The following is a 20677-nucleotide window of genomic DNA, read 5'->3' as shown; positions in this document are numbered from 1 at the left end:
AAGACCAGCAAATGCTCACTATCTTTCTGCAAGAAACTCAACTGACTGGCTACAAGCATGTGGTGCAACAGTGAAAGACTCAACAGTTGAAAAAGTGAAGAACTCTCTCACCACATTCAAAAAATTTGCATACGTGGCTGATGAATGCACCGATGCAAATGGGCATCAAGTATTAAGTCATTGTGTACTTTATCTTGATGTCAGTGGTAGGCCAGTAGATGCATTTCTAGGTGTTCAAGTTATAGAAGACACATCAGCTGCGTCCGTGGCAACCCACATCTTAGAGGAGTTAAATGCTTGTCAGTTGGACTCCAAACGGATGGCTGCTTGTGCATTTGATGGAGCTGCAAACTTCTCTGAAAGACATGGTGGAGTACAAGTTTTGCTCAGAGAAAAGTGTAAGCTTAATCTCTCCTATGCACGCTGCAGAGGCCATCTACTCCAACTAGTGCTAGTACAAACTGCAGACTCTTCAAAAGGCATTAACAAAGCTATAAATTTGGTGTCTTCATTATATTCTTTTTTCAGCAAGAGTCCAAAAAAGACTGAATATCTAGGAAAATATGGAAGATACACTGGGACTGAAGTTCAAATTAGTCCAACCTGGGAAAACCCTCTGGTTTTCTCATGATTGATCCTTGGCTGTTGTCTTAAAATTACTCCAGCCATTATTACTGGCTTTGGAAAGTATCTACCAAGATGGGATGGATCTAAGTAGTGAGGCTTAGGGTTTTGCTACTATGTTCAGAGAAGACTATTGCCATTCTCTCTCTTGTAAGTCTACTGTTGAAACCACTTGGGTCATTAAACAATGCCATCCAGGCATCTGCTACAACAGTAGTAGCTCTTTGTCCAGCAATAGAAGCTACATTTGGATCAATCAGAGAGCTGTCCATTGAAAAAGTACTGGAAGAAGCAAAGGCTTCAGTCCAGAAGTTGACTAATGAAGGCATTTATATTGAATCCTTAAGTGAAGAAGACAAGAAGTATTTGTTAAGCCAGCTGAAAAAGTACACAGACTTTGATTCTTAAAACCCTACAACAGCGACTTCTGGATTCTACTGAACCTCTACATAGCTTTTGCTGTCCTATAAAACACCGACAGTTGAGCGGAGTGAAACACTACCAGGAATGGGGCTGCTGTGTGCTCAGGACAGAATAGAGAATTTGAACACAGGTTGGAGTCTCAGACAATGAATGAATGAAGATTTGACTTCAACTTCTTTTTTATCATCACTAATGGCTCAAACTGATCTTTGTGCTATGTTTCCTGGGATGAAAGAAGTAGGAATGTATCTCTTGCTACTCCCAGTCACAACAGCTACAGTTGAGTGTTCTTTTTCATCATTGAACAGAACTTTGTGTTCTGAAAGAAGTCACCTTCTGCCTGATCATGTGAATGAACTAATGAGCATATCAGTTGAAGGAATGTAAGTATCGGACATACGAGAAGCCACCAAAAATGAAAGCATTGCATTCAAGAAGTTCAGTAACAGAGTTGTGCAAAATTATAACAAGAAACCGAGAAGGATGTAGATGTAGTGCTTCATAGAAGGCTTGAGTAGCCAACTTTAATTTGTGTGATGATTTTAAAACATGAGTTAAATCTAATAGTCATGAAACATTTTTCAGTTTTTACTATGGTGCCATAGAGCCCACCTTCACCCTCATGGTTGCACCTCTGATCGGCCCTGAGAGCCCCCAAGCCCGTAAATTCGAACACCTCCCTAATTTCAATTCCTGGGGAAAACACTGTCAAACAGGAAATGGGAATTCAAAAATTCCAAGGGTTTTAAAGGGGAGGGGTTGTTTCCTGTGTACCCGGTGGCTGTGCAGCAGAGTTGAAAACCATCACCAGAGTGGTCACAGCGGAGCATTGTGGCACATCTGCTGGAGGCCAATACAGTCGATTTATACAGTGCTGTGTCTATACTGCCTCTCTGTCGACCAACATCATCAAATTAAGCGCTATGTCTCTCGCAGAGGTGGAGTAATTAAGTCGACATAACAGTTGAGTTAGGTTGGTAGGAGGGACCTGGTAGTGTAGACGCATACAGGTTGACATAAGGTGGTTTCCATCGACCAATGTTTGTAGTGTAGACCAAGTCTAAATCAGTGGCTCTCAACCTTTCCAGACTATTGTACCCCTTTCAGGAGTCTGATTTGTCTTGCGTAGCCCCAAGTTAAACGTCACTTAAAAACTACTGGGTTACAAAATCAGACATAAAAATTCAAAATGTCACAGCACACTATTACTGAAAAATTGAGTACTTTCTCATTTTTACCATAAAATTATAAAATAGATCAATTGGAATATAAATATTGTACTTATATTTCAGTGTATAATATATAGAGCAGTATAAACAAGTCATGTCTATATGAAATTTTAGTTTATACTGACTTCGCTAGTGTTTTTTATGTAGCCTGCTGTAAAACTAGGCATATATCTAGATGAGTTGATGTACGCTCTGGAAGACCTCTGTGTACCCCTAAGGATACCCTTACCTCTGGTTGAGAACCACTGGTCTAAGTCACCATGTGGACCCTGCTACCTCACTAAAAGTTTTGTAGTGCACTTTGACATACTGGTGCTTAGTGCCCATTCAACAACATAAAGTTTGTTTTTACAGACAATTAGACCATGGCAAACTGGGGTGTGAATCTACCCTGCGGTAACCTTCTGCAGTCTCACTGTCCATATGCTCCCTGCTGACACGTTAACAGTCCATTAATGCACTATGAACTAGTCCCATTTCAAAGAGGACTGTTAACATGCATCAACAGGGTGCACACAGACTGTTATACTATGGCAGACTACTGCAGTTTAGTTTCACACCCCATCTTGCCATGGTCTAATTGTTCCTCAAAGGGCCCAGTACCGTTATCTTCTGCACCGTCTCTAGAGGTTCAGTTTCCATGAGTACTAATGGTCTTGGTACTGGTAATTTTGGTCAACAAGATCATCCCCAATGACTTTGTTCGCAAGACCAGCACTAACAGGGTCATTACTGATGAAGCCTCCCAGCTCACAGTCAGTACCATCCTATCCAGTACCATATTGGTATTGTCTACACCTCCTATATAGTAGCTAAAGACTTGATGGTTTTGTCCCTTCCTGACTCTCTACTCTTCTCTCATCTGAGTCAGGGAGCATCAGGGAAGATCTTACCCAAATATAGCTTACAGGCCATTCTTATTAACTAAACTAAACTTTATTAAAAAAGAAAAGAGAGAGAGAGTGTGGTTAAAAGATCATTATACATACAGAATTGAATAAATTATCAGTTTAATAGTGGAGATGGTGAGCTTTAAAGTTTCAAAGAGTTCTTTCAGAGTTTGTCCATAAGTTCAGTTCAATGTCCAATATCAGGTTGATCCATTGGGTGAAGAATAGTTGCTTTGAAGTAGAATTACCTATTTCCTATGTATACACAGGTAACTGGTTGCATTCATTAGCATAAGGTAATTATCCATTAAGCAGGTCAAAGACAGTTTACTACAACCTTCAAAGAGAAATATAGACAATTACACTATTACAGCCAAGTTTAATCTAAATGTTAATATTCTCTTTTGATCTCTGAATCAATAGCTATAGTAATAGACAGGAACTATTTGTTTACATCAGTGGTGGTTTACATGGTTAACAACTAACAACATAAAAACACATACAGTTAATATTACCTCTAATTCTCTAACAATACAGGTTTGCATTTCAAAACTCTAGTCTATTTAACATAGCTATGTTAGCTATTTATAAGGAATAGCCCTAGTTAGTATTTACATACTTCTCTCAGATGTCTTTAAAGGTTGAATTTGGGTCATTTAGCCTGCAAGTTGCTTAACCCTTTCTGGCCCTGTGTCATAGCTCCTAAATAAATAAGCTGATTTTCAAAAGTGCTGAGAACCTTGCTGTTCTCAATAAAGTCAATGGAAACTGTTGGGTGGTGAACATTTTTGAGAATCAGGCCTCTTACTTGGTACTTAAATATGAGACTAGAAGTCTAAATTTAAGCTTCTGTTTTTGAAAATCTTATGTGACTTGCCAAAAGTCACAAAGGAGGTCTGTGGCAGAGCTAGGAATTGAATCTAGTATTCCTGATTCCAACTTGTTTTTTTACCACAAGACCATATTAGTTTAGTTCTTGTATCATTTCAATCTTTGATTTACTATACCTTTAAAAGTTATTTGTTACTTTTTGACATATAACCAGCCATCTGAAGTGCTTATATGCTTGTTGTGTTTTATTTCTTAGACTATCGTAGAGCTTTCTGAAGAACGGGACTGTCTTCATTTTCTACCTCATGCGTCAGCAGCACAATCACCTTGTGGATCTCCAGGCATTAAACGCACTGAAAGCAGACAGCACTTGTCAGTGGAGCTAGCAGATGCCAAAGCAAAAATAAGAAGACTTAGGCAGGAGCTGTAAGTACATATTGATTGGAAATGAATCTCAATGCGAGAATTGGGTTCTTGGGTCTTACAGTATTGCTGACCTCACACAATACTGTACTCTCTAGGCCAATTGTCCAGTTTTAAATATGAAACAGTAGTTTTAAATATATTTTGGAGCTATTACTATTATATATTATCTAGAGTGTGAGAATTTTATTGTAATAACAGCTGTAGTTTCAGATGTGTCTTAGTATATGTGCTCTTTCTCTTACTGTATATTGAGAATTCATTGATGTTTTAGCTATGAACATATCAACAGAACAATAAGTTGAACTTTTGAGTATGTTGTGGTTAGTTTGTGTCATTGTGATGATGTAAAATGAGTGTGAAGTGCTCATAAAAGTATACTATGCAACTTTCTGAGGGTTCGCATATTTGGGAACTCCTTGCGGGTTTGGGATATACTTGACCAATCCTGAGTTGCCATGCAGTTCAGTGACTTATGTTAAACCTGTGGTGCCTGGTTGGTGTAATTGAGCCATTTCACATTCACAATCTTCAGATAATGTAAAGGCCTGTCTATATGAGAAGTTAGTGCACAGAAAGCTAGGGTGTGAATTTACAGCACAGTAGGTGTAACCCCACTAACTCCCTATGTGTACATTCTTACACATTCTTGTGTACTTTACCTTAGGCTTGGTAAGCCAGTCAAATAATGACCACCTGTTATTCGACCCCTCCTGTTTATCCTCAGCCAAAACCTTACTGATCATATAAAAAGTTCTGTGCGATTGACAGTGTTGTGACATCACATCTCTATAGAAGTCCTTCTCTCCCTGCTCTGTTTCTGCTTCTTTTGCTGCTTATGAGTTGATTGTTTTTGCTGCAGGAAGGAGTGGCCAACTGCTCCCCTTTATGTGATCTGGGAGTCTGTAAGCGTCCTGGGGAGGAGAGGGCAGCATGCCCAAAAGCATTTTGATTTACTGGATTCTTCTGGAATAGGATCAGTTAGAAATAGAACTGAATGGCTACTGGTTGACTGAAATACAAGAACAGGTTTCAGAGTAGCAGCCGTGTTAGTCTGTATTCACAAAAAGAAAAGGAGTACTTGTGGCACCTTAGACTAACAAATTTATTTGAGCATAAGATTTCGTGAGCTACAGCTCACAGAGCTCTGTGTCTCTTGAAAACTTATCTCTCTCACCAACAGAAGTTTGTCCAATAAAAGATTCTACCTCACCCACCAGTGACATAATAAATTATGCAGAGTAGGAGAAAGCCAAAATCATTTGCATGGACATTTTTTACTAGATAGGAACATGGAAAAACTGTTCAAACTATGTGGAAGATCTTTTTCTGAGTAGAACACATGTATTTAGAATGAAGAAACACTTGTTGAATTCTTGTGATATATGTCCAACTACTGTCAAAGATAGATTATTATGATCAAACAACAAGAAAGGGAAAAGTGGTCTGCATCAAAATTTGTCTGCATTCTCCTACTTTGTCTTCGGCAGCAGTATCACAACACATGGAGTCTTTTGATGAAGATAGTGATATGACAATGAAAGTGAAGCAAATGCCATTTCTTGATCTTCTAATAAGAATTTTACTACTCCATCTGGTTCAGCATTTAAAACTCCTACTTCTGAAAAGTCTTCAGATGTTTTTGAAAGTGGTATTAAGAGGTTTTTGGATAGAGTGTCCTGTTACCAGAAAAATGAACTTAATTGTAGATTTGCTAGAGGTATTTATGCCAGTAGTACACTTAATATAGTCAGTAATCCTTATATGCTATAATTTTTTCATAAGTTTTGTCCAATTTACAAAATACTAAGTAGGAAACAGCTTGCAGGAAGTCTTCTGAATGCTGAAGTGGATGATGTGAAAAAAGAGAGCTGGTGTTCTTATTGCACAAACCCCTCATGTCTCTAGTGTCTGATGGATGGAGCAATGAGACTGTCATCAACTTCATGATAACAGCTCCACAACCAGAGTTTTACTTGTTCCATTGCATAACTGAGCATCATTATACAGCCCAACGTATAGCTGACCAGTTAAAAAAATATAATGGACTTGGGTCAACGGAAGGTTATTTCATTTGTGGCTGACGAAGTGGCTAATATGGAAGCTCTGCTTGGTCTTCATTGATAAATGTTCTGTGTTATGAATGAGCTGCCCATACAATGCAGGTTTTCACTGGTGAAATTGAAGATCTGACAACTTTCTCATCATGCCTCGAAAATGAAAAGCATTGTCAATTTTTTAAAAAACAAAGAAGTGTCAACAGCCTTTTTCAGTGTCAGTTAATACAGCACTCAATTTCATCCGCACTGAGTAAGGCTTGTTGTACTCAATGGGCATCTTCTATTAAATGTCTCAAAGATCTTCAAATAAGCAAGAAAGCTAGTCAGTCAGCTTGAAGAAATGGTGGCTAGGTGCTGCCTCTGAAAAATCCTCACTGATATTCTTGAAGACAATGCCTTTTTGGATCTGAAACGCAAAAATTAATTTCACTGCCTGAACTTGTAGCTCAGTCCATTCCGAATTGGAAAATGATAGTTCTGTATTGTCTGATGTTCAGGAACTTGTTCTTGGTGTTAAAACTTATTTGGGAGAAATAATATCCTTCATTGGATCAGTGGAAGAGACTTTGTGTAGCTCAAAAGCTTGTCTTATCTCTTCCACCAGCAGAAGTTGATCCAATAAAAGATATGTGCTCACCTACCTTGGTCTCTCACATCCTGGGACCAATATGGCTACAACAACACTTGTAAGAGACATATTTGTGAGAATAATGAACACAGTCCACTTGCAAAAGCTGAAGAGAAGAAGATAATAGACAAGTTTCAGAGTAGCAGCCGTGTTAGTCTGTATTCGCAAAAAGAAAAGGAGTACTTGTGGCACCTTAGAGACTAACCAATTTATTTGAGCATAAGCTTTTGTGAGCTACAGCTCACTTCATCAGATGCATCAGAGCTTATGCTCAAATAAGTTGGTTAGTCTCTAAGGTGCCACAAGTACTCCTTTTCTTTTTGCTTGTTGTTACTTCATAGAATCATAGAATATCGGGGGTGGAAGGGACCTCAGGAGGTCGTCTAGTCCAACTCCCTGCTCAAAGCAGGACAAATCCCCAACTATATCATCCCAGTCAGGGCTTACCTTCTTGAACCACACTTCAGGAGCCAAGACATTTCTGATGAGAAGTTTGATTCAGCCTGTAACTTCATAGTGGCTGTTGAAAATTTTAAAGGATATACAAATGAACAAACAATTCTGACCAAGGCAGGAAATTATAAAACAAGAATCAGCTCATTCAGTCATAAAACATAAAACAATATGGAGTGCAATCGCAGCAGCTGAATTGAAATACTTCTGCACTTCCATCGTGGTGGAAAGGGTTGTGTCCTCATTGCATTCTAGCTGCAAAGTGGTAGAAATTCTTTTAACACTTCTGTGTACGACTGCTTGTGCAGAACTAAATTGGTTGGTTTGCGGAATCATTCGTTCAAAAATCAGAAGTAGACTGCAGACCTCCACTACTGGGAATCTGGTGACTGCGCATCACAATTTAAGATTGGAGAAGAAAATGGCAGATGAAGAGTTTACTGTATTCATCAGATGAAGAGCAAGAAGGAGATACTGATAAGTGATGAGGATGACAAAGATATAGATGAAGCAGTTGAAGCTGATAAAGAAAAAGAAGTTAATGAAAAGCAAGTTGCATGAAGAGTTTGCTTGCTGCCTACCTAGTAATTTAAAAATTATTTTTCTTTTTTTTTGGTAACTGTTCAGTCTTGAATAATGTTTGCATTTAAATGCTAAGCTGACATGTCTAAAAAAGGTAGTCATGATTCTTTCATTTTTTAGAACCTCATTTCATTGTGTTTTATATTTTTTACACATTTAAGTAACTTGATTTTTGTAATTAGGCATAAGCATGTATCTAAGGCTAAGCCTAGTGAAGACCATAAAATCTTACCCTTTTTTTGTTACTGTTGTTCTAATAATAGCGCTTTAAAATATTTGACCATTTTTGTCATTATTTGGCCATATTTGACCAATGTTTGATTAGTCAATTATTATGCAGTTATTTTGGACTGGTCAAATGCCCAACCGTACTTTAGCTTAGTATGCTTATAAGTATACTTAGCTAAAATGCCCCAAGGCACTTTTACTGCACAGTAAACATGTCCACATAGGGAGTTAGTGCAGAGTAGCTAGTGTGCTGTAAATTCACACTCTAGCTTGCTGACCACTAACTTCTCTTTGAAGACAAACCCTAATTCAGCACTGCCTTTCAGTTTACATGGTGCACTGGTATTATTTCAGGTGCAGACACCAGTGTAATTCCCTGTCTGTCTTATCCTCCATTACTACTGTATCAGTGGTATGTGCCTTACTGTGCTTTAAATGTGTCTTTTTATAGATGTAATCTTGTGCGGGAATATATTTGCCTCAACAATTGAGGCACTAGGGAAAAGGCAGGGTGAAGCAGAGAGCTGTGGGCTGTGAGCAGGTCAGGACTTTCAAAAAGATTATGTTCTTCAAGTGATTGCTCATGTGCATTCCAATAGGTTTTTCCCCTACCAGTACCCATCAGGTTTGCTGTGGAGGCCCATGGAGTGACGCCTTCATGGCAGTGTATATAGGACCCTGCTGACTTGCTGCCTGCTCAGTTCCTTCTTACCACCAGTGAAGGTTGTTGGAGCAGCTCAGTCTCTTGCATTCGCAAGTGGCTACCTATTGGTTCCCTTTTCTTATTTGTAAATAGCTTAATTGAGTTGTAATAACAGTAGTTGTATAATAGTTTATAGTCAAGCTAACTTTGCCCCTGTCACCCCCTCCCACCACCAGTTTTCCCTAGGGGTTTAAAGTATGCAAGAGGAGTGTAAACCCTAGGCCCAGAGGTGATCCGCATGCTGCTTGTCTTAAGTGCCTAAGAGAAGGTCATCAGACAGACAGACAAGTGCGCACTTTTCAGGAGCTTTAGACCCAGGACTAAAAGAGAGCGAGACTCATTTAAAGCTTCTCCTGATGGAGTCGGCCCCCCCGGTTAAGAAGCTGCAAGGGGATTCCAGCTGGGTGCGTCCCGCAGCGGAACACCCACGGCCTGGCCCTCAAGACCTGGCACCATTGACTCCGGCCCTGACTGGAGGTCCGTTGAGTCCGGTGCTGGTGGACTCCCTGACTTGGGAGGGAGAGCTCGACCCCCGTTCCATGCTAGATAACTACGAGGCAGCGCAGGACCTTATTGCCATGACGCCACAGTCCTCAGCCCCGCAGATGCGAGCTCCAGCACTGCTGCAGACACTGGACCAAGTTCAGGCACCGTCAGCAGCACTGACAGCGGCACCACCCCCTGTTCATTCTTGGGCCAAGCCTATGATGTGACAGCGCCGCTCCCCGGCACTGTCTCACTCTGCCCCCCTGTGGTAGGGCTCAGAGTACTTTTCTGAGTCAGAGGCTGAGTCTTCTGTCTCCCGACACAGCCAGTACCGCTCTCGGTGCCAGCACTGCAGAGTCTTGGACTTGTCAGCACCGGCGGTATCTGGGCCACCCCAGTGGCAGGGCCCAGTACAGGGGCTCTTTTGGATTTCTTGGGCCTATCATGCTCAGCATCAGGGCTCCAGGGCCGCATTGGTGGCATCTGCACCTCGTGCTCCCCCCTCAGCAATATCGATGTCATGCCACACCCCCAGAGCTCTGGAGGACCCCTCACGGGACAAGGATTCTGGGCGTCCACACTCAGGCGCAGCACCCGAACCAGCACCACCAGTTGTACTGGAGCCACCTCCAGTCACGGAGGGGGGGGACCAATGCACCCGACCCAGCGTCTAGGGAGCCAGGAGGGCAGGAAGACCCGGTCCCATGGGCCTCCTCCTTGCTGGATGAGACAGTGGCGGGCACCACCATACTAGTGATGGACACCAGGGAACACCAGGACCTTCTTAGGCATGGCCCTGAACCTAAACCTACAGGCAGAGGAGGTCACGGAGGAGTCAGACCCGATGGTGGACATCCTTGCTCTGGAGGGTCCATCTAGGTTGGCCTTGCCCCTGATTAGAACTATCCAGAACACTACTAGGGTGCTCTGGCAGACTCCAGCCTCGGTACCACCCACCACTGCAGTGGTGGAGAGACGTTATTTTGTGTTGCAGAAAGGGTATGAACACCTTTTCATCCACTCCCAACTGGGGACTCTAGTGGTCGATGCGGCAAATCACAAGTAGAGGTAGGGGTAGCTAGGTCCCGCTCCAAAGTCACAAGACGCTAAGAAGCTGGACCTTTTCGGCCGAAAGGTCTACTTGACCGGTGGGCTCCAGCTTCGAGTGGCCAACCAGCAAGCGGTACTCAACCGCTATGCTTTCAATTCCTGGAGCACATTAGCAAAGTTTCAGGAGTTGCTCCCAGCTGACTCGTGCAAGGAGTTTAATGCGCTTTTAGAGGAGGGCAGGGTGGTCTCAAGAACCTCCCTCCAGGCTGTATTAGACACAGCAGACTCAGCGGCTCGGACTATGGACACTGCCATTACAATGAGACGCAGCGTGTGGCTGTAAGTGTTGGGGATACCACCGGAGGTCCAGAACACTATCCAGGACCTGCCCTTTGACTGCGCGGGCTTCTTTGCCCTAAATACGGACTCTCACTTGCGCAGTGTTAAGGACTTGTGGGCGACTCTAAAGTCTTTGGGGATCCACACCTCTGCACCCCAAAGAAAGCCATTTAGGCGTCAGCCCCCGTCCCGCTTCTATTCCGGGCCCCCAAAGTGAGACTTGTCTAGGAGACGGGGCAGGAATAATAGGAGGCGCCTGTCGTAGTCCTCCTCAGGCCAAGGCCAGGGTTCTTCGAAAAAGCCCCCTGGCCCGAAGCCAAACTTTTGAAGATGTGCCCGAGGACAGAGGACCAGCACCGTATCCTTATCCCCTCTTCGTGAATCAACTGTCCCACTTTGACTGTGCTTGGTCCCAGATCATGTCAGATTGCTGGGTCCTCAGCACAGTGGTTGTGGGATATTCTATCCAATTCTGTTTCCTCCCACCCCCATTCCCCATCCCTCTTCAGGGACCCTTCTCAGGAACAACTCCTTCTGCAGAAGGTGCAATCGCTCCTCGCTATATGGGCAGTAGAGAAGGTTCCTCAGTAGTTCAGAGACAAGGGGTTCTACTCCTGCTGTTTCCTCATCCGCAAAGCCAAGGGTAGGCTCTGGCCTATACTGGATCTGCGAGACCTCAACACATTCATAAGGAAAGTGAAGTTTCACATGGTCTCCCTGGCCTCCATCATTCCTTCTATGGATCCAGGGGACTCGGCTTGAAAGATGCGTACTTTCATATCTCCATTATCCCGACCCAGAGACGATTTCTTCACTTTGTGGTCAGCAGCCACCACTACCAGTTCAGGGTACTCCCGTTTCTGCTTTCGGCAGCCCTCTGGGTATTCACAAAGTGTATGGTGGTCGTGGCAGCCTTCCTCCACAGACATCAGGTGCAAGTTTTCCCGTACCTGGATGACTGGCTTGCCAAGTCGCAAGCACAGGCTTTGGAGCATGTGTGTCTGGCTCGGGCCACCTTCCTCAGGCTGGGCTCCATGTTGAACGTGCCCAAATCCACACTAGACGCAATGCAAAGAATTGAATTCATAGGAACTCTCTCGGACTCCACGCAAGCCAGGGCGCTCCTGCCCAAGCTGCACTTCCAAGCACTCAGGGACATTATCAAGAACCTTCACCGATTCCCCACAATGACAGCCAGAAATTGCATGAAACTGTTGGGGCATATGGCGGCCTGCACATAGGTGGTTCATCATGCCAGATTGTGCCTTCAGCCTCTCAGGGTGTGGTTGGCGCAGGGGCACAGGCCCAGCAGGGACCCACTAGACAGATTAATCACCCTCCCCCCCTGCGCATTCTTGAGTCTCTCCGCTGGTGGCTGCAGCCACAAGTGGTCTGTGCGGGAGAACCTTTTGCCAAACCCCAACCTATGCTATCGCTGGTTACGGACGCCTCGGCGCTCGGTTGGGGAGCGCACCTGGGCAATATAAGAACCCAAGGCCTATGGTCCCACACAGAACTATCGCTGCACAACAATGTAAGGGAGCTGAGGGCGGTTCGTCTGGCATGCCAAGCATTCCAGGCCCACCTCAGGGCTTATGTGTTGGTGCTGATGGACAACACCACAGCGATGTTCTATATAAACAAACAGGGTGGTGCTCCTCTCCCCTGTGCCAGGAAGCCCTTGTGCTATGAGACTTTTGCATTGCCCACTCGATACACCTAGAGGTGTCGTATCTTCTGGGAACGCAAAACAAGCTAGCCGACTGCTTCAGCCGCGATGGGGAGCAACAGGAAGTCCTAGCAGTTCTGCTCATTTCTGAACCACAGCCCAGGCTCAATTGCGGACGCCTTTCACCTTTCATGGACGAGTCACCTGCTGTACGTTCCCACCCTTCCGCTCTCATACACAAAGTCCTCCTCAAGGTCTCACTGGGACAGGGCTTTCTTGATCCTCATAGCACCAGCGTGGACCCCGCCAGCACTGGTTCACCATGCGGTTGAACCTCTCAGTGGGCAGACCAGTAACCCTTCCGTGTGCACAACCCTCATCACACAGGACCATGGCTGTCTACAACACCCCAACCTGGAGTCTCCCCACCTCACGGCATGGAAACTCCATGGTTGAACCCACTCAAGCTTCCGTGTTAGGACTCAGGGAAGTTCTGCTGGGAAGTAGGAAACCCTCCACTCGTGCCAAGTACCTGGCAAAGTGGAATCGGTTTTCCATCTGGACTCTGCAGATGGACAGCCCTCCGCAGCAAGCGTCAATTCTCCTTTTTTGGACTATGTACCGTACCTCAAGCAGCAGGGGTTGGCAGTATCATCTATAAAAGTACACCTGGCTGCCATTTCAGCCTTCCACCTGGGGGCAGCAGGTAGATCAGTCTTCGGAAATCCCATGGAGGGCCAGTTTCTCAAGGGTTTGGACAAGCTTTATCCCCAGGTGCGACAGTTGTTCCCCAGTGGGACCTCATCCTGGTCCTGTCCACGCTCATGAGGCCCCCTTTCAAGCCTATGGTGACCTGCCTTCTCTCCTACCTTTCCTGGAAGGTGGCCTTTCTGGTGGCCATAACCTCGGCCAGAAGGATCTCTGAGCTCAGAGCCCTGACTTCCAAGCCTCCCTATATGGTCTTTTATAAAGAAAAGTTGCAGCTATGCCCTCACCCCGCTTTTCTACCAAAGGTGGTCTCCCAGTTTCATGTGAACCAGGACATATTTTTACCTGTGTGCTTCCCTAAGCCACATGACAGTAACAGAGTGAATGCTCCATTCCCTGGATGTCAGGCGAGCCGTAGCATTCTAAATTGAGCGCACAAAGCTGTTTCATAGGTCACCACAGCTCTTTATTGCAATCGCTGAGAGAATGAAGGGGCTTCCCATCTCGTCCCAGCGCATTTCATCGTGGATCACGTCCTGCATCAGAACATTCTGTGACCTAGTTAAGATTCCAGCCCATCCGCTGACAGCACACTCCACAAGAGCACAGGCTTCGTCCACAGCATTCCTTGCGCAGGTCCCTATACAGGACATATGCAAGGCAGCAACGTGGTCTTCCATCCACACCTTCATGTCGCAGTACGCCATCACCCAACAGGTGATGCAACTGATTGCATCCAATGAAGTGAGCTGTAGCTCACGAAAGCTTATGCTCAAATAAATTGGTTAGTCTCTAAGGTTCCAAAAGTACTCCTTTTCTTTTTGAACTATCTGGCTGATTCATTCAGAAACCCCCTCCCCCACTACATTTTAGTCTTTATGAGGACTATAGAACAAAAGATGTGGCTCTCATTTTCTGATGTCTGTATTATTATGTGTCTATTGAAATGAGCCCGCCCAGGATATTCTATAAACAGCTGCACCAAGAAAATTAGTGAAAAAATTACTGTTATTAGTTTGATTGGCAGTTAATAGATAGCCTAAACAGTGAACACCAGTATGTTCGTTATAATTTAGTACAATTCTCTCTAGTCTTTAGTTGAAGCATACAATTAGAACCACAGTGAAGGCTCTGAACATTTAACGTTTTGCACTGTATTTGAATTTAATTTATAAATACATTTCCTCTAGGCATAGGAGTATATTGAAAATCTTAGACTTCTTTAAATTATTAAACTGTCAGTCACATTTGGGACTCTATACTATATATTGGGTTGCATTTAAAATTGTGAAAATACAAATAGATTCGTATCTTGAGTCAAAAAATAAGTAGTCCTAGATGACAGACAGTGTAAGCTGTTTCTTGTAGACTAACTTCATAGTTCATTTTAACCTATACCATATACCGTACAATTCCTTAAAAAAGTATATGAAGATTGTTTTGAGATATATTTTTAGCATGCTGCACAAGGAATTAGATACAAAATATGATCCAAGAATTCGGTGTAATGAAGACACTGCAAGAAACTGTATTCATACACACTTAATTCAATGTATCGAAATCAAACTGCTTGTAGATTTCTATTTAAAAATATGAGTGAGATGTAAGCAAGGAACATAAACGTTAATAGAAAAGTCATAGTGCCCTAATCTAATAATGTGCAATATTATGCAGAATTTGCCTATATCAAAAATATGTGATTTCTGGATATCAGTATAGAGAAGTAGAGAAGTCATCTGCGAACTTGCTGAGGGTGCAATTCATCCCATCATCCAGATCATTAATGAAGATGTTGAAGAAAACCGGCTGCAGGACCGACCCTTGGGGCACTCTGTTTGATACCAGCTGCCAACTAGACATCGAGCCATTGATCACTACCCGTTGAGCCTGATGATCTAGCCAGCTTTCTATCCACCTTATAGTCCATTCATTCAGCCCGTACTTCTTTAACTTGCTGGCAAGAATACTATGGGAGACCGTATCAAAAGCTTTGCTAAAGTCAAGATAGTTCTCTTAGTCCCTCTTATTTATGTTTCTTTTCTATTTCACTTGTCAAATAAAGTCAAAGACCACTCAGAAATGTAATAATATATCTGAATGTGTGATATTTCAAACTGAAACTTTTTTTAACCTGGAGAGGAATTGAATTATAGAGGCACTGGTAGCCTCTCTAATTAATTGGGTTTTCATTGAGATTGAATTGAGTTTTGCTTGTAAATCAAGGGTTCAACCTTTGTAACATATGCACAATAAAGCATATCTTCACTAAACTTATTTAACTTATTTTTTGAGTATGGAATGAATTTTCTGAGAATTCACAAGTAGATGTGTTAGTCTGAATTAAAATCATTTTTAAAACAGACATCTTTAAGAAATTTTGCACTTCTCTGTTTTTTGTCCTGAATTATCTTGGTGGAATAATGCCGACACTTCAGATTTTCCATAACGCTTAGGCTTATTGAAATTTGTGCTTAGGCTATATTTGAAGAAATTATGTAGCTAAACTGTATCTTATTATTATCAGTAAAGGCACTGAAACAACCTTAATTCACCCCTATATTGGAGCAATGAAGAAAAAATGAAAAAAATCACAGTGGATTTGATTTAAATCACTAGTCAGGAAGACTCGATTTAACCATGGATTTTTACATAAAAGTTCATTCTTGTTCATTGTTAAGACCTTAATACATATTCTTTACAACTCAGAGATAGACGTAGGTTTCATTTTTAGAAGGTATACTGTATACATTTTAAAAGTGATTTATTTTGAAAACTTTTCAGATTAGTTTTACAGCTATATCAGAAAAGGAATGATTGTTTGGTTACTTCATTTACCAAAAGTAATTGAAGCAGATATTTATGAAGTCACTGGGAGGTGAACTATCTCCAATTCAACAGGTTAATCGTTAATATTTGGAGGATTTTCTTGCCATGCCGTATTAGGAGGAGAACATCACCAGACAGACATTTAAATTGTTTTATTTAACCAAAACAACAATGTTATGTATTCTGGATTTTTTTTTCAACAACAAACATATAATATTTTAACAAAACAAGCATATGAATTTTTGAATTTAGTTAAACATTCAAGTTTTGTAAAATCAGGTTTGGTTTGGTTTAAATTGTTTTAAACTAAAATAGTTAAAGGAAATATTTTATTTAAAAAAACAAAAATTAAATCGACTATGTCAGCCAGGTCAACATGACAAAACTTAAAATATTGGCTTCTGCAGCTAGCTCAGTCATCTTCACCGTCATTTTCCTGTTTGTTCATAATCTGGAAAAGAAAAACAAGCTTTCCTGCTTTTTCAGTTCCCAAACGATTTCTCAATTTGGAATGAATCATTCCAAAGGAAGAAAATATTCTTTCTACACCAGCAGAAGAAGCGTATTGCTCTTAAAAGTGAGATTATCACTTCAACAGTCTCTGAATCCGAGTGCTTAAGTGACTTCCACCAGTTCACTTGTGTGACTTTCTTTAAAACATCATCAGCAAACATATATTTCTTGAATGGTTCACCCTTAGCTCTGAAGTTTATTGTAGTTGGCATTATGGAGGGGATGATTGCTGGATGTCCATGTCATAGCGAACTCTTCTTCTTCAGCAGTTAAGGTTTGACCCTGGTGCCGAGTACTTAGAATATTTGCAAGAAAATGAGCTGGAGATAGTGCTTGTCACATTCGTTTTTTTAATCTTGTAATTTAACTCTGTCATTGCATATTTCTCTTTTTAAGATCTCACTCAGTTCCTTCCAAATTTCAACAGCGTCATCAATCTCCCCACTGTATTTTCCACTGAATGCATCCGATGAAGTGAGCTGTAGCTCACAAAAGCTTATACTCAAATAAATTTGTTAGTCTCTAAGGTGCCACAAGTACTCCTTTTCTTTTAACAATAAAACAGCTATTTCCCTGCATTTTGTTCAAAGCTACAGAAATAGGCTTCAGGATACTAAGCATGTGTTCAACATTTTGTCAAGCCCAGTGTTGAGAACTTTGGCTGTGAAAGTGCCAGCTATTTTTTCACGATTTTGTTCACAAACTGTCATTAGGTTAGGCCAGTTCTTGATATAGTGTCCAAAACAGTCCACTACTGAGTTCCATCACACGTCTTGTGGGAGAGTTAACTTGGTTCCTTCCACTTTTTTCAGAGCAGCTGCTGCAAAGTGGTTGTTATGGAAGTTGAACAAAAGGTGGAAGAATTGCATTGTATGTAAGAGAGCAGTATAACTGGTCAGAGCTCCAGTATGAAACTGCAGAAAAACATGAGAGTCTCTGGATTAAGTTTAGAAGTATGAGCAACAACATGATGTCGTGATGAGAGTCTGCAGTAGAACACCAGACCAGGGGGATGAGGTGGACGAGGCTTTCTTCCGGCAACTCGCAGAAGTTACTAGATCGCAGGCCCTGGTTCTCATGGGAGACTTCAATCACCCTGATATCTGCTGGGAGAGTAATACAGCAGTGCACAGGCAATCCAGGAAGTTTTTGGAAAGTGTAGGGGACAATTTCCTGGAGAAACGAATGAGGGGCAGAGCTCTTCTTGACCTGCTGCTCGCAAACAGGGAAGAATTAGTAGGGGAAGCAAAAGTGGATGGGAACCTGCGAGGCAGTGACCATGAGATGGTTGAGTTCAGGATCCTGACACAAGGAAGAAAGGAGAGCAGCAGAATACAGACCCTGGACTTCAGAAAAGCAGACTTTGACTCCCTCAGGGAACTGATGGACAGGATCCCCTGGGAGAATAACGTGAGGGGGAAAGGAGTCGAGGAGAGTTGGCTGTATTTTAAAGAATCCTTATTGAGGTTGCAGGAACAAGTCATCCCGATGTGTAGAAAGAATAGTAAATATGGCAGGTGACCAGCTTGGCTTAACAGTGAAATCCTTGCTGATCTTAAACACAAAAAAGAAGCTTACACAAGAAGTGGAAGATTGGACAAATGACCAGGAAAGAGTATAAGAATATTGCTCGGGTATGCAGGAGTGAAATCAGGAAGACCAAATCACACCTGGAGTTGCAGCTAGCAAGAGATGTTAAGAGTAACAAGAAGGGTTTCTTCAGGTATGTTAGCAACAAGAAGAAAGTCAAGGAAAGTGTGGGCTCCTTACTGAATGAGGGAGGCAACCTAGTGAGACAGGATGTGGAAAAAGCTGAAGTATTGGATGCTTTTTTTGCCTCTGTTTTCAGGAACAAGGTCAGCTCCCAGACTACTGCACTGGGCAGCACAGCATGGGGAGAAGGTGACCAGCCCTCTGTGGAGAAAGAAGTGGTTCAGGACAATTTAGATAAGCTGCATGAGCACAAGTCCATGGGGCCGGATGTGCTGCATCCGAGGGTGCTAAAGGAGTTGGCAGATGTGATTGCAAAGCCATTGGCCATTATCTTTGAAAAGTCATGGTGATCGGGGGAGGTCCCAGATGACTGGAAAAAGGCTAATGTAGTGCTCATCTTTAAAAAGGAAAAGGAGGAGGATCTGGGGAGCTACAGGCCAGTCAGCTTCACCTCGGTCCCTGGAAAAATCATGGAGCAGGTCCTCAAGGAATCCATTTTGAAGCACTTAGAGGAGAGGAAAGTGATCAGGAACAGTCAGCATGGATTCACCAAGGGCAAGTCATGCCTGACTAACCTAATTGCCTTCTATGATGAGATAACTGGCTCTGTGGATGAGGGGAAAGCAGTGGGTCTGTTATTCCTTGACTTTAGCAAAGCTTTTGATAGGGTCTCCCACAGTATTCTTGCCAGCAAGTTAAAGACGTATGGGCTGAATGAATGGACTATAAGGTGGATAGAAAGCTGGCTAGATCATCAGGCTCAACGGGTAGTGATCAATGGCTCGATGTTTAGTTGGCAGCTGGTGTCAAACAGAGTGCCCCAAGGGTTGGTCCTGGGGCCAGTTTTGTTCAATATCTTCATTAATGATCTGGAGGATGGTGTGGATTGCACCCTCAGCAAGTTTGCAGATGACACTAAACTGGGAGGAATGGTAGATACGCTGGAGGGTAGGGATAGGATATAGAGGGACCTAGACAAATTAGAGGAGTAGGCCAAAAGAAATCTGATGAGGTTCAAGAAGGACAAGTGCAGAGTCCTGCACTTAGGATGGAAGAATCCCATGCACTGCTACAGTCTAGGGACTGAGTGGCTAAGCAGCAGTTCCGCAGAAAAGGACCAAGGGTTACGGTGGATGAGAAGCTGGATATGAGTCAACAGTGTGCCCTTGTTGCCAAGAAGGTTAACGGCATTTTGGTCTGTATAAGTAGGAGCATTGCCAGCAGATCAAGGGACATGATCATTCCCCTCTATTCGGCATTGGTGAGGCCTCATCTGGAGTACTGTGTCCAGTCCCCACACTACAAGAAGGATGTGGAAAAATTGGAAAGAGTCCAGCCGAGGGCAACAAATATGATTAGGCGGCTGGAGCACATGACTTCTGAGGAGAGGCTGAGGGAACTGTGATTATTTAGTCTGCAGAAGAGAAGAATGAGCGGGGATTTGATAGCTGTTCTCAAGTACCTGAAAGGGGATTCCAAAGAGGATGGATCTAGACTGTTCTCAGTGGTAGTATATGACAGAACAATGAGTAATGGTCTCAAGTTTCAGTGGGGGAGGTTTAGGTTGGTGTAGGGGACCCTCGCTCACTCCATCCGGTCCTGTCTGGCCAGAACCAGAGTCCGCAGGACAATCTAGGGCCCCCAGTGGAGCTGGGCGACACACAGTCCCCATCAGGCGTTAGCCTGATCTGGGCGACTCAATCTGTCGTCGCTTAAGCCAAGTCTATCAGTGGGCTGGGGCCTGGGCTTGAGGAGGCTCAGGCAGTCTGTAACCAAACAGCCTCAGGGCTGACTTTAGCCTGGGCAGGGCTCAGGCAGACAGCAAACAATATAGTCTTAGCTGGGTGCCTGGGGAGGGAGGCGCCTTCTTCCACAGCAGGACCTTCCCAGTACCAGGCAAGAGTTGGCTTCCCGGGGTGTGGGCAGGGTGATGAGGGCCCACCCTACTCCACCACATCCCAGCCCAGGGCCCTAGCAGTCTGTGGCTTAGTCTGTGGCCGACTCAGTCAGTGGCTGCCTCTGGGCTACTTCCTGCCTCCCCAGGGGTTGGTACCTCTGGCCTCCAGGCCTCATCTAGCTCCTCGGGGTACACAACGGCGGGCACTCCGGGCCAGTCCTTGTCAGTGTCCGGAGCTTGGGCACAGCAGGTGCAGGGTCACCCCGTCCTTCTCCGGCCCCACCCCTGTATTTCCGGTGAGGGGGGTGGGGCGACGTAGGCATCGCCCTCGAATGGGAGTGTAGCAGATCCTTGCTCGCCGTGGAGGAGGGAGGCCACTCCAACTCACTTCAGTTGGATATT

At 43.5% G+C, this 20677-nt stretch overlaps 1 protein-coding gene across 9 annotated transcripts in view; it reads left to right on the top strand.

Moving 5' to 3' along the window:
- CCDC88A (coiled-coil domain containing 88A) overlaps positions 1–20677 on the top strand; it is a 359900-nt gene that overhangs the window by 160781 nt on the left and 178442 nt on the right. For all 9 annotated transcript variants that reach the window (XM_073339323.1, XM_073339320.1, XM_073339322.1 and 6 more), the window contains one exon: positions 4254–4423. In XM_073339323.1, coding sequence (XP_073195424.1) covers positions 4254–4423 — 170 coding nt within the window. The remainder of the gene's footprint in view (positions 1–4253; positions 4424–20677) is intronic.

Source organism: Lepidochelys kempii, chromosome 3 (assembly GCF_965140265.1).
Source record: "Lepidochelys kempii isolate rLepKem1 chromosome 3, rLepKem1.hap2, whole genome shotgun sequence".
Classification (NCBI taxonomy): Eukaryota; Metazoa; Chordata; order Testudines; family Cheloniidae; genus Lepidochelys; species Lepidochelys kempii.
This window is presented reverse-complemented; position numbering and strand designations above follow the sequence as displayed.